This window comes from Crocodylus porosus, unplaced genomic scaffold, assembly GCF_001723895.1.
Source record: "Crocodylus porosus isolate Cpor-Errol unplaced genomic scaffold, CroPor_comp1, whole genome shotgun sequence".
In the NCBI taxonomy this organism is placed as follows: domain Eukaryota; kingdom Metazoa; phylum Chordata; order Crocodylia; family Crocodylidae; genus Crocodylus; species Crocodylus porosus.
Genome location: NW_017728951.1, coordinates 17,577,193 through 17,603,308, shown reverse-complemented (window position 1 = coordinate 17,603,308; position 26,116 = coordinate 17,577,193). Strand labels below are relative to the sequence as shown.

The window sequence follows — 26,116 nt, the reverse complement described above, 5'->3', positions numbered from 1 at the left end:
ATAAGGCTTTAACACAGCTCAGCACTGACAAAAAGCAAAAGGGGATCCTAGAAATTAATGAAGATGTAAAATGAAAGGCGACAGTTCCCAGTAGAGAGGCAGAAACAGCGCTGATGAAAGCCAGACCCCGTGCCCCAGCAATCCTGGCTGTTTTGTTCATTTTAATTCATTCATCCATGGTTTGTTACAGTGCTTTGGATTCCCACCTCCAGCGCCACATGACTCTCCTATCTCCTCAGCCCATCTGGAGGGTTTGCTTTGATGTCTCCTTCCTGGGGATGATCGTGCTCATTTTATTAGTGTGCTTTTTTTGGGGCTTTATTTTACCGCACCCCTCTGTTCGGAGAGATGTGTGTGGCTTCAATTCCGAGCGCCAGTCAGAGATAGCCCCCAGACTGCCTGAATCTCTACCGCTCTGCTCGAACGGACTGGGTGAAGAGGGCAGTGAGAGTGGTTATGTTCACACTTATCGTATTTCTCCAGGAAACAAATTCCAACGACCTGAGGTTACTTACTCCCAGCACAGATGCACATGCATATGCATACTGCCCATCGACAGCATCCATCACCCTACGCTCCACAGGGACCCTTCAGCCGTAACACATCACCCCCACCCCCCCTTTTTTTTTTTTTGCAGATGAGGACTCTGATGGACAAGGGTCCAGTCTTGTACCCATTGATGCTATCAGCAAAATACAGACATCAGCAGCAGAAACAAGGTCAAACTTAGGAAGATTGAAAGGACAGGATCAAGGTACGGCAGAGCTGAGTTTTGAATCAAGCATTGTGCTTTAGCCCACAAGATCACACACCTGCATCAGTTGTTTAATACCTGGCTAATGGCATATTATCACTGACACTCTCATATCAGTTTATTGATTATTCATTTGCCTGCCGTGGCTGCCTCCTAGCTCATCTCGTCAGAAAACGACTCTCATCAGACCATGGAGTGTTTTGGCAACTTAGCCTTTTCCTTCCCACGTCACCATGCTGCGGTGTCTAGTCTTAATCATGATGCAAGCTTATTCATTAACGTCTAGGGAAAGGTACTAGCTGGGGCCTGCTGAGGAGTGGTTTAGCATTTAAGAAGTGGGTAGCAGTGCTGGCATTCAGGATCCGCCAGAACTTGCATATTCCTACCCCAGTTCACTCTGTGGGTGTAATCGGCATCTTGCAGCTTGGCCTGATCTGTTAAAGAGTTTCAGCGATTTTACACTGGTCTATGCAACTGCAGGATCTCGGCCTACGTACAAAATAAAACTTAAAAACCCGAGGCCGGGTCAGCATCCTGCCAAAAGAGGGCTCTTGCTTCCTACTGTAATCTGCTTCCAGTCGGGATTTCACAACAGCCACTGTGCTACGTAGCGGAGCCGTCTGGGCTTCCACGGTGGAAGTGAGAACAGAATCCAGACCTTTCCCCTTGCAACGAAACCGCAGGAGAATTTCCCCCAGCTGCTAGCAATGCGACGCTGTTGGGCAGTCTGATTTCTCCAGGAGAGGGCCCTGGTATACACCCCCCCCGCTATTCCTTGCTTTTTAAAATTTTCTAAGAGTTCTTGAATCCAGCGACTGTCTGCATATCAGGACTTGGCCTTACCAAAATCACTTAATGTACAGGTAGGAAAGATAAAGCTAACGTCCGATTTAAAAAGGATCCAAGCCAGCGCGTGGTGCATAGCAAGGGGAACCAGTCTCCGACCAACATGCGCTGCACTCACGACACCGTGGCCCAGGGCGGATGAGAATACATGGGATGAACAGCATCTTATTCCCCTATCAGATTACAGGTGCGATTCAGTGATGCCCCTTGTAGAGTACAGTATTATTGGACCTGCTGTGCTTTACCACTGAGCCTCCCAAGATAAGTACTCAGGCTTTTATTCTTATAGAAACCAATGAGAGTTACATGCCTTCACCACCTCTGAGAGCCTGTGGCTTGGTGCCTGCAGCAGAGTGCATCATAGAGACACCCTGGACCAAAGACACCCTGTTTACAAGGGACACCCTGGACCAAAGGAGCCCTCGCAGCTTCACGTTTAAAAGTGACTGCTATCCATACCACCCTGCCCGAATTCAGTACCTGCATTATCAAGAAACAGGGAGACTTGGGTAGTCTCTCATATCACTCCAAACAAGGTCTTCCTTTGGCTTATAAAGCGCTCCGAATTAGACAACCCATCTTATTTGGCACACAGCTCTTTTACAAACAGGCGCGCAAGACTAAATAAGAGACTGATACATGTCCCTGCACGCCGTGGCTCTGAGTGTAATCAGCTAGCTCCATTTTTTCATGTGCAGGGCAAAAAAACATAACTATTATCTCACTGTGGAGGTGACTGGAAAACACCCTGGGAAGTAAGATGCTTACATGAGGTTGCAAAGCAAATTAAAGATGGTCTGAGGCTGGCAGGTGGCTCTGTGCCAGGAAACAAGTTAAAGCAACTGGAAAAATCAACAACAAAAGGGTGCGTGACTCCCTCCCCTTTTATCTGTTCCCTGGTTGCCCAGTTCTCCACCGGGGTAAAGTTTCATCTGCCTTTTTGCTCAAGAGGAATGAGCAACTGGCAAAGATTTTTCTGCTTTGGCCAACAGTGCTAAAAAGTTTCAGTCGAACTGTAATGCTTGGGTTTATTCCAGCGGGGGAATGCCAGCCCGGGGGCATTTTGTAGTGCTGCTGCAATGGCTACGACCCCAAGCACTGAGAAGACACTTCTGAACTTCCTTCCCAAAGTGCCTTTATCCATTAGTTCTGCTGGATATAGGATATTCCCTGCACTACGAGAGTCTAGGAACTGTTCCCAATGCCTCTCGTGTTGATGTGGGGTTACAAAGCCGAATTCTTCCTCTAGTATTTGAACTGGACTGGAGTTATTTAGGGAAAGGGCCTGGACAAAATTCCACAGGTGCCTTTGTAACCCCAAACACAACCCCGGTTTCCCCATGACTCATGGGACTGATCTTGAAAGCTTTTACCTGCAACTTCTGAAATTATGGTGATTTTGCAAAAATGGAAAGTAATCCTACTCCACCACGGTCAGTCGCAAGCGGTGCTTGCCCCATATTGGAAAGACGGGGTCGTTTTAAAATGATGAGAAAAACACGGAGAGGTGGTGAGGAACAGAAGCTAAAATTGTAACCCACCCCACTTATCTGCACACAATGACACTATTCATCTTAGCCTCACCTCTAGTCTCTCCTCTCATGCAAACCAAGTGTTATCTCCCTGGTTATCACTGTACTTTACTGGCACCCAAATTGGTGGCTCATGGGAGGGAAGCAATAGGAAATTTTCTGCACCATTCTTCCTGTTTTGCTGCCACTTCCAAAGTCTCCCCTTGAAATTGGGGCCTCTGTTTAGCCTAAGAGCCGAACATCTGCACAGGAAGATGCAAGGAGCTGTCCTGAAGAGCTGATTTACAATGCATGGTCCCCCCATGATTTCTAGCAGCGGGCCCCAGAGTGGGTGCAGACTTCCAAGCTCAGTGCTGCACATCTGGGTCATAGAGGACAACTCTGCTCATGCACCAGTCCTGAAATCAGATCCAGATCCTGAGCTTCATTTCTTATCCTTAAGTCTGAATTTCTCACCTGCCCTAAATAACACAATAGCATACGTGAGGATTTATGGAGTCTCCACTGTACATCCTTCACTCTCCAGGGGTAGATGGCAGGGTAATAGTCACATTGCTTGAGGCACAATGGGAAGATGCTGAGACGATGGGGTGATGAACACGGGCCGAGAACTTACACAGTATAGAAGAGCATCAGTGACATTTCCAGAACAAAATCAGGTGCACTATATAGAAATGTACATTTACAAGTACATAGCTAATAAATGACTACTGTTTCCATAAGTCGGTTAATCTCTGATAGACTTAAAAAGTCCAACAGAACAACAGTGTCAGATTTTAAGGGCCATAGAAAGCATCAAATCATCCAGTCTGATGTCCTGCAGAAAATAGCCCACTAAATTTCACCCAGTTACCCCTGCATCAAGCCCAAGACCTCATGTCTTTGATAAAGGAATCTGATCTTGATCTGAAAGCATCAGAAACAGAAATCTACCCACGCTTATACTGGTTTACAATGATGTATTTACAACTAAACATGCTCCTTATTGTGTCTACAACAGGCTCAAAACACCTATTAGCTATTTATTAATCCTTTATAAACTATAATGGTACCTTCGCTATTAAATGTGACCGACCACTACAGGGGTTGAACATGTATCATCAGCAAGTAACACAGAACTGTATGTACTTTTTTCCCCTTGCTCAAACAAGCGTCAAGATCTGTATCACACTGCAGTTAAGGATAGCCATAAAAAAGCAGAGACACGGCTCTGATGTACCATTCATGGAGCCATCGTATGGCTCAGCTTCTTCATAATATCCCTCTGGTGACTCAGTCTTGAAGGCCAAGGGCTGTTTCACTTCTGGAATCTGCAGAAGGAAGAAATCAAACAAGCATGTGAACAGGCTGGAGTTTAGGAATAACCCCATGCGTGACTCATGACTTGAAGGCAAATGGGTCCAGAGACAAGGAGAGACAGACTGGCAAGTAACTTAACTGGGCTTCACCATACAGCCAGCTTACAAGGGCTGTTCTGATGCTGCACTTTGCAATTGCCCCACCATCTAACCATGTTGTGTCCACTTAAAATAGATCGTGTCTTCAATATTCCTGAAAACACTGGGAAAACCAGGTGGATTTCTAAATGGATGGGAATACTAACCCAGAGCCCCCTCTCGCTCTCCTACCAAATGTCATTTGTCTGAATGTGCTTCCTCCCTGGTCCTTCAATACAGATTTCATAGACATCATAGACACCAGGGCTGGAAGGGACCTCGGGAGATCATCAAGTCCAGCCCCCTAATTCCTGCCCGTAAACTTATTTTTAATTGGGCTGCTGTTCAACCCCAAGGAGAATATTAATGGAGACCTGAATTGCGGACAGCTGGAATTTGGATTTACTACCATTAGCCCAAACAGCCCTTTAGCTCCCCATCTCAAACCCCACAGCTGACAGTCCACTGCCAGTTGGTCATCGCAGCCAACGCCTCTATCTTAAGAAGCATACCGGATATCTTTAATGTTGATTTGAGCATAAATGAAGGAAGTGGATAAATAACATTAATGTGAACCGAGCCTTTGAAAAGAGTCCAAGTGCTGGAAAATCCCTGTTGCGTCTGCCAAACCCCTCCCAACACACAAGCAAGGCCTGGCAGAGAAAACAGCTCCCCGAGTCGTTAGAAATACTAACGTGCAAGTGAAGATGATGGGTAAAACCAAGCCTTTTTATTGTCCAAGCCGTTCACGTGACTGCAGACTGGAGTGGACGGCGTGACACCTGTCATTAGGGGAACCGGGAGCGCTCCTATCCTTCTGCCCAGCCATTTCCAAACTAAGTCCAGCAACAAGTCTTCCTTGTCGCTTGCTGCACATTATACCGCACAGCGCATCTCTACGACGCGCCACGCATCGTGTTCTTGCTCCCCATTCGAAACAGCCAATGACACTATTTTAGCTGGGGGTGGTTATTCTGTCAGTCACTTGTTTATGGTGCAACTTAGATTACAGGTGTATGAACTGGGCTGGGACCAGGCAGCAGCGATGCTGAAAATGGCTTGCCAGGAGACAGGCAGATCTGGCAGATCTTCCTAGGAGACAACTAGGGGTATGTCAACAACTACTCTTTCCTATCCTTTCAGCTAATTCATGGCTATGTGCTCCCCTTGATGATGCAAAGCCAAGGAAGAAGAGAAGACATGGGGCAGGGCCATGACATATTGTGAAAGGCCCTGTACACTATCACTAGTGGGAATTAAAGCTGCCCCTTCTCCCTACCAAGCACTAAAGGAAAAATATTACTGTACTCTTCCAATTACAGGTCCATCTTCTTAGCTACGCCAAAAGCATCACACTCTACTTCTTTGTGGGGCTGACGAGCCCCTGAGAGTCCTGACTTTTGTACCTGCGGTATTTTTGTGTACACAATAAAAAGACCAAGTCACAATTTTTTCAGCATAGTTTGTATCTTAGTTTTTTAAGTACATTTAAGTCTTAGGCCTTTTCCTTTGTTCTCCTATTAGGACCTAGTAAGGGCAATAGCATTGGGACACTCAGATGTCTATGGCAATAGGGCAGTAAGTCCCAGTCTGGCCCATCTGGATTGGTGCTTTGATCCCGGTGGAGTCGGAAGATCAGATTTTTGGGTCCCATTCACATGGGTCTCTGCAAACCCGTGGGCGAAACCGTCTCATACTTGGGTGAAAGGTCTCTCCCAGCCCTGTCCGTCTATAAACTCTCAGTAAACGTGTCCACGTACATCAACATGCATGTAGGCATGGAGACCACGCTGCTGGAAAACCGTTCCCCATCATGCTTTCACACTGAAGAGCTGAAGCTAAAGCATTGCACCGAAAGACAAACGCTCAGTACATCTGCTGGCTCCACTTCCTCAGCCAGGGAATATTTCCATCCTTTCCATCTGTGGCAGGCTGGCTGCGAGAGCCAGCCAACACGGTGGCAAAAACAATAAACAGGTTGGGAGGGCATCTCCGTCCACACAAAGGCCCACCGCGATTTCCTCCGATGCTGACCAACAAGTGTCGGGGAAGGGGTAGGGGAAGTTGCTTTGTTTGCTTAATAGAGACGACAGAAGTTGTCAGGCTTCAGCTGCTTTAAAGGTTATATTTTTTCTCTTTCCCTAAAGGCGTGGCTTTCTTTTGTCTCCCGCAGAGGTCAAACATGCATTGTACTGTGTTATCTAAACCAATCTCAGTCACTCCAGGACACCTGTCCTTTTCGTTCGTGCACAATAGACCATGCAACCCCAAATAAATTCCAGGACCCCAGCAGCTCCAACATCTATTTTAAGAAGCTGGCACAGCAGGAGAGGACATCAGTGTTTTTTCTTGGAGGAAAGTGCAAGTCTGAAAATCAGAGCACAGCACAGAGCCGCTAGTGCCAAGGGGGACAGAAGACAAGCATTATATACGTATCACACCTGATCCCAAGCCTATGGCAGGCATTATGTTTGTTCAAGACTTACACCATTTTGCCTAGCTCTCTCACTGAAATCCACCTGCACCTTAAAATCCTCCACCCCCTGAAAAGGAGACCAAAAAAAAAAAAGTGTAAGATAATCAAAAGAGATCCCTAAACCCCAGAAAAATAAACAGACCCATATCCCATCACATCATCGCTTTGTAATCAGCTTCCCAGGCTGGGCTTAAGGGTGCGGGAGGGTTTAGCTTTCGGTTTCAGCGCTCTCTGACCATTAATCTCAGAGCTTTTATAGAAACAGCACTCTCTGGTCATTGCCCTTTCAGGAACGGGGGTCCAAGTTCACAAGCTGAAGGGCTGTGATCTCCGCTTCCCTGCAGGAGGCCGTGCAGCCCCCTCCCTCGCACATGAAAGCCAGACTCCCAGGGATTTTCTTCTGGCTGCTTTCCCTTCACTCAAAGCCTCCCTGCTTTAAACCTCCAACATATCACAGACCCCTGCTGCGGCATGTGCTGCGCCGGCAGGGAAAGCAGGGGCTGCTGAAGGAGAACCACGTGCCCCAAAATTGGGAGCATGCTTGCTGACGACACGTATGCACAGCGCTCAGCCCACTGGTATCCTTGGTCCTGTCCTTGGTGTTATCCCGGTATAAGTCTTGAACAACCATAATGCTGCCATAGGCTTGGGATTCGGTGTGATATGTATGTGATGCTTGTCTTCTGTCCCCCTTGGCATAAGTGGCTCTGTGCTGTGCTCTAGTTTTCAGACTTGCACTTTCCCCCCCAAAATGGGAGATTCTTGGTTTGCTGAACTCTGTCACTGGAGATACGGGTTCAACCGAAGCCCCTTTTTGCCATTGGAGGACAGCTGCCCATTTTCAAGAACAGATACGTCCACAAGCGAGTCCGAGGAAGATGAGCTGGATGGTGACTAAGGGACAACTGGACGGCTTCCAGCCTTCCCGCTCCACGAAGACGAGCCGCCGGGCTGCAACGCTCGGGAGAAGCCTGCTCCCGGCTCTGTTCAAGTCACCGCTGGACACAAGCGGGAGGCAGGCTGGCATCCCCGGAGGGCTCCAGGGCAGCACAGCCCCAGCGTGCTCATGTTCAGAGCATGCTCAGCTGTCATCGCATCCCTTTTACTTTTTAACCAGAAGTTAAATGAGAGCACACCCATTTTATTGCCTCTTTCCCCCAGGCCATAGGCCCAGCAGCTGTAGCTGCTGCTGACTGGAGTCCTCAGAGAAAAACTCTTCCTACTGTCTTAGCAGCAAGAAAAAGCAAAAATCCCAAAGAGGAAAACATTGCAGGTCTCTTCCATTGCACCCAGCTGTGTCATCCGCCCGAGTGGCAGCAGCTGCAAGATGGCGAATTTGCCTTTTCCTGGTGGCGATTTCTCACCGCCTAATTGGGACTCCTTGAACGATCTCCCTGACCACAGTTCTGCAAACACGCGTACTTTTGCCATCCTGAAAATTTAACAGGCCTGCTCACATGTTCACAGCCCCACTAACCTGCTTTGCTGCAAGGGAGTGTAATTCAGATGCCAGTGGACGTATCTGCCTGCACTCGGCACAGGTTCCCCCTCTCGAAGCACCCATGGGGTGAGAATTACGAAGGAGCTCAGTCCACTGGATGCCACCGTCTTTGGGAAGCCTGACCCGTCGGTGTCACAGGCTTCATTTCATAGACGTTAGGGCTGGAAGGGACCTTGAAGATCGTCGAGTCCAGCCCCCTGCCCCAGGGGCAGGACATCAGCTGGGGTCAAAGGGTCCCAGCAAGATAAGCATCCAAAAGTCTGGGTTCAATTTAGGTGCTAAATGAGAGCCGGTCTGTTGTGGACAAGGCCTTTCTAAAAGGATGAAAAAATCTGCCCCTTTTGGAGGAACTGTTTGCAGGGCACCGTGCACAAACTCTGGAAGCGCTTTGTAGGCCTGTCACCCCCTCAGCAGTTCACTCCCGTTACAGCCTCTGAGCTCATATTTTTTCATTCCCGAGACCACGTTTTGCCTGGTTTTGTGTTACAAGCTGGGGAAGAAGCCCCATTTCCACTCAGATGAGCAGTCAACCCAAAGCAGAGTCCATAAGCTGAAGAGCTGGCAACCCTTGGGCCATGCCCACACGGTGACCGCGGAGCACTGCTCACCCCAGCCCCCCCACTCTCACATTGCCACAGCACAGGCACCAGGCACAGGAACTGGCAGGTGTCCTCAGCCTGTGCCCAGAGCAGCTCTCAGGCTTTCTGCCTCGGATGTGTTTACTGGTGCACTATTTGTGCAGCTCTATATCGCCGTGCAAAGGGGCAGGCTGCAAGTCCCGGTGGCACTTCCCCGAGCGGCACGGAGGCAGCCTACGTGACCACGGGTTGATTCACTGCGAAGTGACTCCCTGGCTGAAGTCAATAGTTGGGTTGTTTGCCTCCTCATCTGCCTCCCCCCACTTAGTCTATTCTCCTTCTTTTGCTCACTCACCTCTCTTTAAATAATAGGCAGCTGATTTGTGTGTTTATAAACCATGACATGAGGCTGGACCCGGGCAGAGCAAGCAGGTGCGGTGCAGGCTTGCCCCGAGTGACCCTACCGATGCACCATGCTTCAGATCCGAGATCATTCTGCTCTTCCAGCCTAGAGCATGTCTCTGGGGCTGTTAATCCCATAAAGCTAAAATACAGCACACATGGTAAAGGGTTCATGATGTTCCTCTCCAAGAGCTGATTGCCCAGAGCAGGGAGCAGCAACCCATGGACCATGGCTCGTGACCCAGCCCCCTCCACAGGCCACAAATTTCCACGCCCTAGAGAGCCCAAACCATCTGCACTTACCCTCATTGCCAGCCTCCATCCCCTACGGCAATGGAGACGGGCAAATTTTCCGGCAAGCGTGAGAGAGCAGCAGGAAGGAGGGGTCTCTGGAGGGGATGGGCAGTGCAATCCCCCGGACCACCCTTGTCTGAATCAGACCATGGCAGGCTGGATTGAGCCTCCGAGCCATAGGATGCTGACCCCCGACCTGGAGGAAAACAGCCTACTGTTGCAATTACAGCCTTCGCTCAAGTTGTACAGGTCTCTGCTGAAGTCCCCGGCTGAAAGCTGACGGGGCAGACGTGCGAAAGTCAGTGCAAATGCAACTCCTGCTTTTGCTAAGACCCGGGCAGTCAGCTTTGAATGGGTCAGGAATTGAAAGAAAGGGATGAGGCAGGAGCCACTGTTACATTGCTCATGGAGGGCACCAGGAAAGAGCCACAGAAGTGAGAGGGAGGCTGGGAAAGCGCCTGCCCTGCTCGGGGCCCGAGGTGCATTCCTGTATTTGTTCCACTGAATAACCAGGAGAAGCAGCCTCTAAGTTTCCCACAGCCAGCGCCAGTGTGCAGCTGGGCCTCCTCCAGCCCTGTCACACAGCTCCAGCTGCCCGATAACCGCTCCATCTGCTTACTGATACCCAGGCAGGCTTTTCTTTTGCCATGCGGCTCTTTTGCTGCACCAGCTCACGGGCCTCTTCTACCCATCTCGCTGCTAAGGAAGAGCCCCCAGCTATAAGAAACATCCAGACATATCGCTCTCCCGGGAGCGGCTGGAGGAAGCCCTGCGTTCTCAGTACAGCGTGTCCATGGAGAGCACAGTCCGCGTAAGCCGCTAAGCCGGATGGGTTCGCTGGAAACCCCCCGGGCGCTGGAATTTAGCTGTTCTGATAATTGCAATATGTTGACAAGGCCTCTCTATTAATCCAGCCCTACCTCTTTCCTTCTCTGGCCTCATTTTCCCAGCACCTCTAGGCAACACCCATCCATAAAACTCCCCTACAGCAGAGCCCCTGCAAGACCCTTTCTACTAATCCTGCAGCTTGCCCTCTGACTTCTGCTTCCTGTCAGGGGAACAGCTTCTCCAGCGAGCCCCTTGCACCCCTCCCCCTTTCAAGTCTGCTGTGCTTTTACATCAGAAAGTCCTCGCTGCTGCGATTCCCATGTCCGATCAGCACTTGAACAGTAAGACCCGCTGTCAGCGTCCCTGGAGGATAGCAAGAGCTGGCTTTCTGGCAAGGAAACAAAATCCCACTGAAAGCTGATCGCGTTGAACTGTAACCTAATTAAATTTATAACTGCCCTGTGGAAAAGTCCAAAGCAACTTTGTTTGTGGACTTTTTTTTTATTTTTTTTTTTTTAAAGCTAAGTTTCAGGGAAGCTGGAGTCATACAGAACGGGTCTTACACACCAGCCCGGGAGGGCTGAAAAGCAGGCCCTGGAAAGAAATCTGCACCCCAAAATTATAGTGCAAGTGGCATCCCATTACTTCCAACCCGTTATATGCCACATCCACCACAGCGGATGCATGGGTGGCCAGGAAGCTTGGTTAGCAGCTTCACTTAAATGCCCCTAGAAAGAGAAGGGGCAAAACACTGAACTTCTCTCCTTTGCGGGCAAAGTGACCCTCCATCATAGGCAAGAGACTCACAAAATCCTCACGTCTAACTCCTACAGTCCCTGTGAATCCCGATGCCAGGTACTAACAGGCCTGGCTCTTGCAAGCTCTCTTGGGTCAGACAAGGCAGCATGGCAAGGAGAAGAATAATCCGAACTACCTCCCCTGTGGTTTCGGACACTCGGGCATTGTTCCTCGCTCTCGCAGGGCCGCGTGGCTGCAGGTTTCATAAGACGCTGCCCAGGGGTAGGGAACAATAGACTAGTGTCTGCTAGCGGGATTATAAAAGTGGATGAGGCCAGATGCTTCAGATGAAAGCAAGCACTTATCTTCCTCAGCCATGATCAAACCATGCAGGAGAGAAGAGCTTCCTGACACCACACAGTGACGACCCAAATGTGCTAACGCTTGAGGACTGCTGGCCTGTACGTGTTTATCCCAGGCAGCCTAACCCCAGCAGCTGCTCTCACACTCCTAGGAGAAGATGGTCAAAAGGCCTGCTAGGTGCCTTCAACCCTCCTCCGAAAGTCACTGCGACTAAGTATTTCCCTTAGTACTGTCCATCAGCAGCCGTTCTGTGCATCACCTATGCCAGAAAAGAGCGTTGGCTCTGGGACAGTAGTGGCTGTGGAGCATTTACGGCTCTCAAATGCTGTCATCAGAAGTAGAAGTGGTTAGATCTGCTCAAGTATGAGACTGTGAAAAGCGATGGAAAGCAATGGGAGAAGGGAAGACAAGGAACCAAACACGTACTATCTTTGGTGGAGGAAGGTCTGGCAGGCTCTTCCGAGGAGGAGATGAATGCTGTCCTGCTTCCCCGTTGGGCCCCGCGTCTCTGCGAACCAGTGCTATAACACAGAAGCAAGCAGAAATGAGGACACGTGGCATTTCCCAGCAAAGTGCTTATTACCCAGTCACAGACGCGTGCTGCATTATATCTGAAGAGGAAGCGGTGCCAATAACAGAGTATATTGCACTGCGCCCACCATCTCAGCCAGGGCTACAGGCCACAGCCACAGGGCCACTCCTCCTGGTAGAAAGCTGCTATTTTCTGGCATGTTTTTTTTTTTCCTTCTGGAATGAAAACCATGAAGATCAAAACAGCTGTCAAAAACAAAATCCCGCGACTTGCAATGAAGTTGTCTATATTGAGCAGGCCTAAATGCTCACTCTGTTATTACTGGGTGGCATGTGGCTGCAAGTTGCAGACAAATAACTTTCCCTCTCCCAGTGTTGCTCTACAAACACACTTAAGAAAAAAGGGGGTAGGGGATGTTCAAGTGGTGCAAAACATGTACCGCTGCTGACTTCAGAGGGGAACTTGGCCTGGACAGAAAGCATTTCCTAACCTGTTTCCCCCTGGGGAATGTGTGCACCAGAGCTCCTTCCCACTGATGGCCCTACAGCTGTAAACGAAGGAACTGCTGTATTTGGTACACAAAAGGGGTCTCTATATCCCCCACCCAAAAAAGCTGTAGCTAAAGGAGGGTCAGCGTAACTAGATCCTACGACTGACTTGCTGGAACGTAGAAGGCAGTGCTACCTCCTGAGGAGACCTGGGCACGTAACAACCCAGGACCTTTTTGCTTCAAAAAGTCTATCCCCTGCTCTATTCCTGAACCTCTGTCTGCCCAAGCAGATGTCCCAATTTCTCAGCATGGGATCATGACATTCAACTCCCTTTGTATAGCACAAAAGACTTTAGACAGAGAGAGAGAGCAGAGTCTGGTTGCTTTCTTACTAATAGGCTGAGAGCTGTAATGTTAACCACTGACACTTTTACATAACATTTTTGTAGCTATGCAAAAGGAAAGGAAAGGAAAGGAAAGGAAAGGAAAGGAAAGGAGTGCAGGGTGTATATCCGCTTAGTGGGACCAAGTGACACCGAGAACCCGGTAACAGGTAGAGGCTGAGATTTTCCCAGGGGCCTAAGGAGGAAGCAAGGGTCAGTGGTTAGGGAAGTAACCCGAGATCCGTGTTCAATATTTACTTCTGCCACAGAATACCCGAGCGATAAGCCATAGAGATCAGGTCCTCAAAGGTAGATATGGGAGTTCAACTCTCACCCACCTCTGAAGGTCTGAGCCTTAATCTCTCTCTGCCTCTGCTCTCAGTCCCGCAGCATCCCTCTACCAGTACCTAGCTATGAGATTAAGGCACCCTCAGATAACACTGCAATGGCAGCCTTGGGAGGGACACACAAAACCAATCGATTCCATAGGAGTTGGGTGCCTAGTTCCCTTGGGCTCATTTGAAAATCCCAGCCTCTCCCCACGTGCAAAAAGGGAACATTGGCAACATCATGCACTTCCTTGCTCAAAAGAGGCTGGCACGAGCTTTGCTGCATATTTCATGTTTAAAAATAAAAGCTGGGACCACACTGCACTATTTCAGTCTCCGTCTCAGAAGCCGCAATGACATCCCCGAACCTGCATCCTTTAATGAGCCTCTGGTGTGAGGGCACAGGATCACAACAGTGCAAACCATACAAGGGCCATGTCCCGCAGCGAGAGGCCGTCTGCTCCTCACAGTACAGTCTCTGCTTTTAATGCCGGACGAGTTCATTAAACTCCAGCATGGTTTGTAGGCCATACTGCTCGGTGAGTTGATGCCTGCTGAAAATATCTGTGGGCTATGCACAACTGCGGCAAGCAGGGATGCTGGGTTTCTTTTGCGGTTTAACCTTACAATAAACCAGGGGAAATGTAAGGCACAGACTGTGACCATCAGCCTGAAAACACTGCTCTCCTGCATCAGGTAGAGACAAAGGAGCTGGACCAGCCAAAGGCCTCCTTGGTAGCACTGCAAATGCCCTGCTTCCTAGCTGTCACGAGGGGATGCCCTCTTCCACAAGGGAGAAGGAAGAGCTGCTGGCAGGGCAGACATCATGTCATGTTACCATCGATGGTTGCCATGTGCCTCTGGAAGAGACTGGGAATCATGTGATGCTTCCCGAAGAGCTTTGCTCAAAGGATGGTGCCATAACACTGCTTAGAAGAGCCTAGCTCTTCACTTACTGCCTGGTCACCTCCCCATTCACAGACACCAAGGGTTTTCCAAACAGGGAAAAATGTGCAGGAAAGCTTCCTGCAGAGGTGTATAAAAGCACAATGCCAACACATGGCCTGCTGCAAAGAGCGGAGCCCACTCTAGCTCCGCAGGATCAGCTACGAGACAAATGTCAGTCTATGCCATGATAACAGAAGCAAAACTCTGCATTACTTGCGTGGTACCAGCATCGACTTACAAATAGTGAGCTCCTGGCTTCACTTCCTACCCAGCCAGCACCCTAATGAATCTTGCCATGCCGGGAGTATGCTGTTTGCTTTGCATATTAATTGCCCCTCGTCTCCACAGTGACTCACAAACAGGATGGAGACGAGATCTCCCCAGCTGGTGTAAATGGCCACCGCTCCCCAGAGCTACGCGGATTTACCGCCAGTGAGTATCTGACCATGATGCAGCACAGGTTGGCTCTACGTGGGGAGCCTGTATCCCATCCCTGTAGAGTACACCCCCTTTTAAGGTGAGGTTGGAGCTGCATGCTGAGATCCCTGCTGGACTTGTGGCATTGCCTGCTCTTTAACTTTTTCCTGAATAAGGAAAAAATGTTTTTTTTCAGAATTTCCCAAAGCAGGAAGTCAAGGGTGTAGCAATCCCAGTTGGTTTGGAGAGGTGGCATCCACAAAAGACATTGAAGAATAGTCCCAAATGCAACAGTGCTTAGCACCAGGTTCCCCTCCTTTCATAATTCTCATAAACCCAGAATTTAGGTGACACTTAGAAGAAAGTGAAAAACTGGGCATAAAAACACAAATTCTACCAGAAATAAGATGGGGCACTGATGGTTCACTCTCATCTCTCCCTGCTGTCTCGTGCAGGTGAACAAAGCAAGTACTTCATAGATCAGAGGGCCGGCGCGGTCCCTGCCATCACGCAACCTGACCTGCTGCTCGGGGCAGGCTGGAGAACGTCACCTCGTGCACCCCTGCTCTCGTGTCTCTGCGCTGGCTGCATTTTACCTGCTGCTACTGAAGGGCACGGCGTCGGTTTCTCACGTAACTTGTGTCTCTTTATTATGGTGAATTCAATTACTGTGCTGCCACCAAGAGACCTAGAAAGGACTTCATCATTCAGCTTGGAGGCCTCCTAAGGCAATCAATGGCAGGCACATTTAGGAGTGGAGCTTAGAGCTGTTCTCAGAGATTACTGAAGCTTTTTAGGGCATTTGCTTGTCTGGGTTTCTCTCCTTTCTTCTAAGCTCATGCAATTCCTGTTTTTAAGAGCATCTTATAACATGCTGCTCCTAGACATGAGCACGAGTGCAATTAAAACAGTGAAAGGGCCCTGAACTGAGTGCCAGTGAGCACCTACCACTCAGTGCCTACCTCTGATTTCACTGAGTTTGCTTCAGGTATCATAGCTGCCACCATCAGCGTGGTGTCACATGGTCCCTGGAAGGTTTTTACCTATTAAAGTCAGTATGTGTTAGGACAGGGGTGCTCGACCCCTAACGTGGGAGCCACATCTGGCCTGCAGAGCTGTGATCCGGCTGGCAGGCCTCCACAAGGGTCGAAAAATATGGAGGGGGGGAGCAGGGGCAACTAACACGCGATCCTGCAGTGGGCAATTTGGCCTGATCCTGGGTGTGCAGCCCTGTACACACCAGATTTTGCTCAGAGAGTGGATCTGGCCCAGGGGCCCACCCTGCACAAGTCTGCAGGGCAGACAATTTGGGCACCACTGTTTTAGGAGACAACCCTCGCCTGAAAGGGAACGACTCTTCTACGATGCTGCCTCAGGCAGGGGGCTGGACTAGATGACCTCTGGAGGTCCCTTCCAGCACCACTTCTCTATCACCCTAAGGGTGGCTAACTGCTTGGCCGTGCATCTGCTCAAGTTTTAGCTGCACTTAAGCCGAATGTGTGACACCACCCTCAAACTCCAAGCCTGCACAAATCATCGCCACAAGCCTGCAACAGCTGGTCCATAAGCAGATCCTTGCCCCTGCACACGCCTCATTTACTTTACCAGGACTCTGCAGATTTAAAAGCTGCATAGACAGGTCCTGCCCAGGACTGGGGCCCTTGTGCACAGCTCTGCCTGCCATTTTGGCCAATTGTACATATAACCTAAGCTACTGTCTTCAATCTTCCCAAATAAAACTTAGAAGTTTAACTTGAACTGGGGAGGTGGCTGAAAGACAGGGGGAAAAAAGAGCCCTGTCCCTTAGGGAAGTGAGCAGGCTCATGGTCCTTGAAGTAAAAACAGGATCTCTAAAAATAATTACGGCAGGCTTTACACAGGGCCTTGGCTTTCTGCATGGCTGCCCCGAGCAAACCTTCTCACTCGATTCAGGTAGTCGGACCCAGCACTGAGACTCCATAGGTCTTTCTGCTGCCACCGATCTCCCTGCTCTGAGCTGCAAGCTTCTTCAGCTTCAGCTTAATGCTATTGCTTGTACTACAGTACATAGAGCCTGGCAACCACAGGCAAGATGCTGGGCTCCCTGTGGACAGGGCTGTTCACTCGCATGGTAAGACAGTTCCCGTACAGCTGCAAGGAGCATGATGATAAGAATGCCAAGGGGCTAAAAGCCTTACTCAGATTTGCAAGCATTGATCAGTTGTGACCTTCGGAATTGCCATAAACACTGTGGGAGTGACAAACCTTCACTGAACCATTCTGAAAGTTTGCAAGTTTCCTTCCCATTTTGCAGGGTCAAAGCCGGGCAGGTATAATCAGAAAATTTCTTCTGAAAACAAAGATGAGCACTTCTTCTAGGTTCAATTGTTCTCAGTGTATACAGCCTGTTTGGTCTAGCACCATGGTTCCCAACCTTCCTGGACTTGAGGCATCACTCCATAACTTTTGCAAATCGAGTGGCACCCAGTTTCAAACACTACTTTATATATTAAAGTGCTTATCTCCTTGCAGAGAGACTGAGCAGTGGAGGCTGGAAATCATCCAAGCAGGGGCAAACCTGAGTCTGTGATTACCTTTAATTTATCTGCTTATCTCCTGACACCTCGTGGCACCCTTCAAAGGATCTGGTGGCACCCTGGTATGTCCCAGCACCCTGGCTGAAGGGCACTGTTCAGCAGCTTCCAGTGGGGAGGGGGGATGCTGTTTAAGTACAAGATGGCATAGTGCATAGCGAGAACGCAAATAATTCGTCTTGATGTACTGCACTGGGTTAGCCCAATTGAAACAGCGCTGGCATGGTGCAAAGCAACGTACTAAAAAAAGTGTGAGCATCTGCAGCTTTTAAAGGCGGACTGATTTGTTTTGCACTGAAAGGAAATCTGTGGACTTCTTGAAATGTTACAGTGGGGTAGCAGGGTTGGGAGGAAGGTGACATTTTTATCCCAAAGTACTCAAAAATGTTACTTCCAGGAATAACTTCACTGTGCTGGCAAGGGCACGATTTCAAGAATATGCAGACTATGCAAATCATTTCACTCCCTCTGTCGGCTCAGCCCAGCGCCCACTGAAGTCACCAGGAGTGTTGTCACTGATATCGATGGGACGAGATCGACTCCTTTGCCCCTTTGTCTCAGCAACTCTAGATTGCATACCTTGGTCTTGTTTCTGCGGCGTACCCTGCTCTTTATTGACGGTCACTTTGTTCATGTAAATGTATTCCTCATCGCCACCTGTGCACCAAGGGAAGAACAGGCTCCTTACTGACCCATCTGTACTTATACCTCTTAGTTTTCATGCAAACAAAAGCAAAAAGCATCTCTGATAAGTATGTTCAAGCTTCTGCGTCAGCTAAATGCAAAAAAATAAAAATAAATTAGTGGTAATCAAACATTAAAGCTGAGGAATGAACAACCAGGAAATTCCAAAGTTAAAATTACTACTTCAGTGTTAACTCAGCAAAGTGGCACATCCCGTGTCTCTTCTAGTGCGGATTAAGTAAACGAGATTGAAATGCAGGAAAAAAAAAAATCGGAAATTATGGGAATCCTTAGCTCGTAAAAATGTACGTTTAACCAGTTATTCCGCTTGCTGGTTAGATGCAGAATAAAAATATAAAATCCGTCTCCGATTTTATAAAAATATAAAATCATCCCCTCTTTCAAGTCCCAATGAAGGAAAAGACAGCACCACAAGACTGACTCCCCGCTGCGATTCCCCAATCTGTACCTACCGCTTGACTTGGTGTACACCCGAAGGAGGTCGGAGAGGAAGCATTTCTTCACTATAGCTGTGCTGCTCAGGTTCTCCTTGTCCAAGATCCTCAGAAAATCTTCAAGCTCTGTAAGCAGCTGCTCTAGAGCTGAGAGAGACACAGAAAGCAAGTGAGAGCATGTCTTTTGAGAGTAATCTGGTTTTATTTAGAGAGGGGACCTCTATTCCAAACCTCAGTAAGGATGAATGAGAATTTCAATTTCTAGACTGGACTCACCTTTCTGATTATTTTGATTCTAACTGAGATCCAAAACTTTAAAAGGGTCTATTTATCTACAGCCTTCAGCTCTGAACTAAGCTTAACTCTCTTTTCTAGGTTCTTTCAAGCTTTCTTCCATTCAGTTTTACAATTTGTCCCCTAAAAAAGCTAACGCTTTTGGCATCACATTACTCAATAGTTTCCAAGACTGTTTTGGCTGGAAAGGCTAGCAACAATATACTGGCTGGGGACTGAAAGCAGGGCCGGATCCGATTACCTCCTGGACAAACGCATGATGGAAAACCAGCACTTGATACCTGGAAAGAACAGGTGGGAAACAGGGCAGGAACGGGCCCCAGCACCTAAAACGAAGCAACGCCGATTGGTTTCCTTTAGCTCTCGGGGAGCCCCTCTGTTTAAACGGCTCCATGGCCAAATGGCTTTGGTGGAAGGGATCGGACTGAATTCACTGATGTTCAGCTATTCACTTCTGTTTGCTCCTGTTTCTGCCTTGGGTTAATTAGGGACAGGGCAGGAAATAACAGAGTGGTTTGTGGGAATAGGAAATGCAGAGTAAGAATGACAATGATGGGAAGCACAAGGCATGAGCCAACTCTGGCCATTCCCGGACTTTGGGCTGTCCCCCTTTTACATCGCTCAATCACTTCCTGATCTTAACAAGCTGCAGGACCGAGGGGCAGCAAACTTGTGCTTAACATAACCATGCTGTTCAGTAGGCTGGTGTTCCTATCTATGTCAATAGGGAACGTGCGGCTATGAAATACGGAAGATTTAAACTGGGAAAAGGCAATTATTTCATTTCTTTAACTGGCAATTATGTCATTTCTTTAACTACATACTTGGCACTCCCAACTATCTACTTTCATATCTCACAAAGTATGAAGGAGCTACCACTCCCAGCATACTGTAAGGTACAGTAATATCCCATTTATCCTCCCAGCATGCCATAAGGTACAGTGATATCCCATTTCATCGAAAAGGAAACTAAGACATACTCGGCTTACACAGAAAGTTTATGGTAGGATCAAGAATAAAACCATTAATGCCAAATGTAACTCGAGGAATTTCTCTATCAAGAGCACCTTAGAAGTCAAGAAACACAAGCAAGTGGTAGCTCTTATGTGCCACGTAATTTCTTTTGCTAAACCTAGAGTATCCAGCAACAAACCATCGGTTTTGAACATCTACGAATGCTCAACAGCTTGACTCCACACCGACATTTAATTGAATCAGTTTGCTCTGGAAATCCTGTGCTATTATGAGGTAGCTCTTGGCATTTTATTCTACCCTCCCTACATCAGATTAACGCTATTTTGATGTGCCTCAGGACCAATGGGAAGCTCAAAATGTCTGCATTGGTCTTCGCTGCCTTGGCTGCAAGCTTGGCTCATGTCGTGGCTTGACATAACCCACTGCGCTGCAAACCAGGGACGGATAATTTCAAGAAGTGGCAGTACTTTCCTTAAGCAGATGGCAATGGGTAAAGAATAAGATGGTCACCAAGAAGCAGGATTAAAACTGAACAGAGACTGGCTGCTGTCCAGTGCGTCTCTCAGGCATCACCTGGCACTGGGGATTTGTCCCTAGTCCGGCGAGGAGCCCGTTCGCCCTGGCTTCCAGAAATGATGCATGCCAGTGGAGTTTTCCTGCCTACACTGCAGGTGCATCTGCTTTGGTGAACGGCAACCGACTGCTGAGGTTGAGACCAATTCCCGCGGTAGAAAAGGCCTAAATGTACATTCCTATGAGCTCACTCTGCTGGACATGCCCGTTTACATGTGATGATAACCGACAGCCCATAACAACATCTCATCTTATCTCCCAGCTTTAGGAACAGGCCAGCTTTCCAACAGCTGTCCGCATGGAAGTCAAGCTAGACTCGGCTCTCCCCCCTGAGGTTAATGATTCGACCCCTGCGACTGTGGAAAATGATTTAATTTGTTTCTCAAGCATCCAGAAGGAGGACAGCACACAGGGCCCTGCCGCAAAACACTGCTGTACAGTAGGTTACATTTTCCAGCAGGGGAGTTAAGAAGGCAAATCTGGCTTCTGGCTCGCAATGCACTCAGGCAGTTCAATTCAGGCCTGTCCCAGCAGCCAAAGTCAGTAGAGAGACTCCGACTGACTCTGCAGAGCTGGCGCAGGCACACAAGCATTCAGCTCCTCTTCATCCAGCAGCAAGGTCCTGGGACAGTCTACCCAAACCTGATACCTGTAAAAATAAACCACCCTCCAACCGATCGCGACCTTACAACAGGGAGGATGGGCGCTTGTACACGTGACGCCGTTAACATGGACGTGCGATGCAAACGTCACTTTGTGTGGCTTAATGGTGTCGCAGTGCACGTGTGCAAGACTCTTGGGGTTTCAAAATGATTTTGCGTCGTTGCAAACTAAACTACACCTGGATGTCGTTTAGTTTGCCACGTTGCAAAACTGCGATGATGCCGCTGTCAGCTTGCCCCCCTGGCCGCGGGACAGGAAGGCAGGCTCCACAGAAAAAAAGGATCGGGCTCCTGGCTGCTTCTGCCTTCAGCAGCCAATGGCTAAAAGCAGAAGCAGTGATGGGCCTGATCCTTTTCTTTGCACTGGAGCATGCCCGCAGTCGGGGCGAGCTGCCAGCGGGCTCAGTGGCCTCGGAGCTGCAGGCGGCCTTGATTCTTCCTTCCATAGAGGCGGCGCACCCTGGGGCTGCCCGCGTGGGCAGCTAGTTTGCCGGGTCTGCCCCAGCTCAGAGGCAGCACTCATCTTGATCCAACTGTTCCCTGCTGGGAGCTCGGGGACTGCTCCCCGGGTGGGCTCGGAGAAGAGCTGGATCAGGGTGGATGCTGCCTCCGAGCTAACACAGCACCCAGCCCGCTAGCAGCCCGCCCAGGCAGCACCACCGCCGTAGAGGGCAGGCCCAGGGCCCCCCACAGCTCATGGGCCGCTCGGCCCATTGGCAGCTTGACCCCCAGCCATAGGTAGCCTCCACCTCCAACCCACCCCAAAAAAACCCCACCCTAAACTAAGGATCAGGCCCTTCACTGTAACATGATGGAAAAATTGAAGTGGTGGGTTTCGACTAAAACCCACCGTTTCAATTAGGACACCTAGAATAAGACCTCGGGGCTTAAACCCCCGTCATGTGTACAAGTGCCCGATAATAATACAACTTTGGAGCCACAGTGAAAGTAGAGCTCGTCTCACGCGACCCAGCGAAGAGACTGGGGAGGGGAAGAAATTCAGGCACTGTTCCCACGTAATACGGAAGGGCCTGGGAGTCCGAATTTGTCCCGTGTCCCAACCTGATGGGCGCAGGTCCAAGCCCGGTGGTTGCACCTAGAGAAATGGCACAACCGAGGCAGCTCCCGAGGTTCTTCGAACGGCAAGAGGATGCAGCACTGCAGAGGTTTTTGAGCAAGTCCTCCACGGAGGGAAGCACACTTCCCTTGAAAGCATTTATTCAACAGAAAGCCAAGCAGGAGCTTCCCATAGCGGCCTTTCAGCCTCCGCTTTCCCTTGCTGAATGCTTGGCGCTGGCAGCATTCGCTTTCCCGAGGGGCTGCTTTGGGAGAAAGCAGTTGCTTTCTTTCTTCTTTCTTTGCTGCACAAAATCAATAGGCCAGCTGATGCCTGTGCGCAGGGTAAGAGATGATATAGAGAAAGCATTCACATAACTAAACAGCTATAGTGTCGTTAGCACATCCTACAGATCCAGCCCAGCCCAACCAGGCTAATTTGGAGGTTTATAAGGGCTGACTGTTACTGGAAAAAGGAAGAGGATTCTCTGATAACAGCAAAAGAAAGCGATTCTAACTGAGAGGAGAGACAGATGTGTTGACAACGATGACGGTAACAGCTGGATGACCCTTAGAAAAGACCGTCTTCCAAGGGAACAAAGCATTTGCTTCTTCCGACAAGCTGACTCCGTCCTCATCCTCCCCACATGAGGATCCTCTAAGGAACAGGCTAAGAAAATGGTGGGATGTCTGCCGCAGGAAAGCACGAGGATTAAGACAACTTTGGTGGAAACGAGACTGGGCTGGGCTCACTGTAACAGCCGGCTGCATCGAGGAAATAAATATGCAAATGCATTCACGGTAAACATTGTAGTAATGGACGAGATGGGAAGATGCGCTGCTCCTAAAGACCACACGCATACCACTGCGCCAGGAATGAGACGGCAGAAGGCTGAACCGTTCAATGCACAAGCTAACTTTGTGTGTGTGTAAATTCAAGGCTATGCTGTAGAGTGAAACTAAAACAAGCCAACTTGAGCCGACTTTTTCCGATCTGGGGGATACATAAAGTTTGAAACTAACAGACTTGACCTTTTTTTGGAACAAAAAACTTTCTATTAAGAAAAGGAATTTCCCCACTCATTATGTCTTATGGTAAAAATCTGTTTATTACTTCATAACTCATCATTTCCCCCTCCCCCATATCCTTGAGAATATTTTTATTTTAAAAAAACATTTTAGAAACGTATTCGTTAACAAATCTCCAAAGATTTGTCAGTGTTGATGACCATTTTGATCATGTTTTTAGATAAAATAATTAAAATTAAAAAACAATCAAAGGGAGCAAAATGGTGTAGTTCCCCACTGTAAAATAACAACACAAGGGAGCTTGTAATTCTCCCCCTAGTCAATCCACTGCTCAGGATACCTATGACCACCTTTTCCCACTAAATTCAAGTTGTCCACTTTTTGGAAATGTTGTCAGAAAAATCAGACCTCTTTGAGATGCACAAATAATGCTTAATTGCCTGACTTTCCATGCACCCAAGCTAGAAGAGTCTGGCTTTCCTTTGCTGCGAAGTATGAATAGTGGAGGGAAAGGGGCAGACAATGTGTCTTCTTGGTTGCAGGACATGAACTGAACGGTTGAACCCAACTAGCTCTGCGTAGGCTTCTTTGGAAGTTCAAACAACAACCTTATTGAGGAGCCGGCAGCTCTAGCCCAGGAACTCTGAACTTTAGCAAAATGGCAGGAGAAAATGCACACAAAGCTGTTCAGTTTTCTGAACAGACAACGGACTTACTTTTTCCCTTAAAAAAAAAAAAGAGAGAGAGAGAGAGAGAGATGAGGAGGGCTTGCAAAGCACTCAAACGACTCAGTGCCACAGGGGCTTTTCTTTGCCTTCCGATGAATATCACGATGCCCTTCCCAAATTAAGGGTCTCTCAACCTCTCCATTACAGCCCCACTGCTGAGTCCCCTTCCCAGACTCACCCTTCCCACCTGCCCACTGGCAAGCAAATTTTTGGTGTGACGTATGAATAAGGCCTACTGAGTTTCCATTTCTATACTGGTAGAATATCTGTCACCCCACGGGCTCCCCAGGATCTTACCTAACATAAATGCACTATTAGGCATAGCACTTCATGCTGCAAGGTGCCACCAATGACCATGGGCACAGTGCCGCGTAGGATGGGTTGGACTTCTCCAACCAAAGGGCCTGTTGGCAATGGTAAAGATTGGGCTGGTAAGTGTAAGGGAGACTATGCTCAACGTCTTCAACTGTGGGTACTCTGGGCGGAAAAACACCCCACACTGAACAATGATGGCAGAGGGTAAATTCTGGCCAAGAAAAGCCATACTAATTCCAGCTGAGTTGCACTGGTTTGCATCAAGGCAGGCAGCACGGGGGCTTCATCTGCATCTCCTATATTCTCAGCGAGTGCTACACCTACGGCTAGAGTCACTCTCCGGGCTCTCTTATCAGTGACTGGTGCGTTATAATGCAATCATCCCAAAAGGACCAATGGAGACGGACTCACCTAGGCTTCATGTCCGATAAGGGACAAAACTAAAACAACAGAAAAGTTTTCACAAGTTCCTGTCATTCAACGAGCCCTACAGCTGAACCCCGAACCAGCTTATTGCGTCAGCCTCCTTTCCGCCAGAGTTGCTACTTACGGTCTTTTCCTCCCTCCCAGTCTTTTCACTCACTGATTTTTTCTTCTTGTAAGGATGCTTTTCTCCTCCCACCTTCTCTTTTTTCATCTTTTCCCTCTATTTTTATTTGCCCTCCCTTGATTTTTTGTTTTTGCTTTCTCTCCCCATTCCTCCTCACGATGTGCTGCTGCTTCTGCGCAGAAGTTCAAGAGACTCTGACTGTGTGTTAAAGGGCATCCGTTGTCTGCTATCTAATGCGGTGTCTAACTATGCCCAGGAAGGAGCCATTAATAAAAGTGCTTGATTAAACAAAACAGCTGTTTCCAAAAGAGAATTACACAAAGAAATCAACTGTGTGATACGCACGCCCAGCTTTGTACCATGAATAAAATACCGACGGGGAAGAGTCCCATAACATTAAGCTGGTCTCTGAATTTTTAATGCACTTGTGCGTTGTTCTCTTAGCACGGATGAATTGCCATGGGAGGAGGACACAGTCACTGGTGGCTCCACGGAGGTAGCAACATGAGGCTGAGCTCTGCTCTGCAGCAGACAGCCCAACTTTATCATGACCGGAGGCCCAGCTCCCAGTGGTACTCTTCTATCCAGGCACACAAGCTGCTGCTGCTGCAGACATGTGAACAGGCTGCTGCTCCAGATCAGGGGAGGCAGGTTAGCTCCTCTCAGAGGGCACCCAGAACATTACCAGCAGTTATGGAGCACATCTGTAGTGCAGGTGCAGATTTAGGGTGGTAGCAATGTCACCCTTATTTTGCACCTCCTTCCTACGATTGTTTTTCCACTATATGATTCCTGCCTTTCAAATTCGAGTTCTCAACTCAGGCCACTGCATAACATCATCAATAGGTCCCAAAATGGCTTTCACCAGTGCAGCCAACCCTTCTATTAGGGCGGCCTTGAATCCCAAATCAAAGTTATAATCTCCATTCCCCAGCTGAGAAACCAAACCAGATGCACATCCTAGCAACTGCTTCCTCCAAATGTAAGCTTCAGGGCTTCCTCCGTGTCTCTGCATTTCCAAAAAATATAACGGGGACAGTATTTGAGCACCCAAAAGTGCAGTCAAAATTCTCCTGGCCTACCTGTAGAAGTGATTTCCAATTGCTTGGCCATCATCCAAGGCTGTCTCAAGCACTGACCAATCTCCTGAATTACAACTAGCTCAGGCTACAGCTTGGCAATCAGAAATGGTCCATCAGCACTTTCTGCATCCTCATTCTTCACTTATCCGCCGCCTTGTCCTTCTTTCCCGATGTGCAATCAGATGGGCAGCATGCACCACCCTCTGCGGCCCATAGGTCAGCTCCTTGGTTAACAGCACTGCTTCTCTAAGTGTGGTAGGCAGAAGGTAGAGCAGGGTGGCACCTCAAAGACT

At 48.7% G+C, this 26,116-nt stretch overlaps 1 protein-coding gene across 1 annotated transcript in view; it reads right to left on the bottom strand.

The window, feature by feature from the left end:
* The window catches only part of AFAP1L2 (actin filament associated protein 1 like 2), a 49,165-nt gene extending 23,311 nt beyond the window's left edge, over window positions 1-25,854 (bottom strand). The window contains exons 1-5 of the mRNA XM_019555477.1: window positions 25,824-25,854; window positions 18,578-18,706; window positions 18,000-18,077; window positions 12,175-12,269; window positions 4,352-4,442 (exon numbers count right to left, since the gene is read on the bottom strand). Of these exons, the coding sequence (XP_019411022.1) occupies window positions 4,352-4,442; window positions 12,175-12,269; window positions 18,000-18,077; window positions 18,578-18,706; window positions 25,824-25,854 (424 nt within the window). The remainder of the gene's footprint in view (window positions 1-4,351; window positions 4,443-12,174; window positions 12,270-17,999; window positions 18,078-18,577; window positions 18,707-25,823) is intronic.
* Window positions 25,855-26,116: the final 262 nt, after the last annotated feature.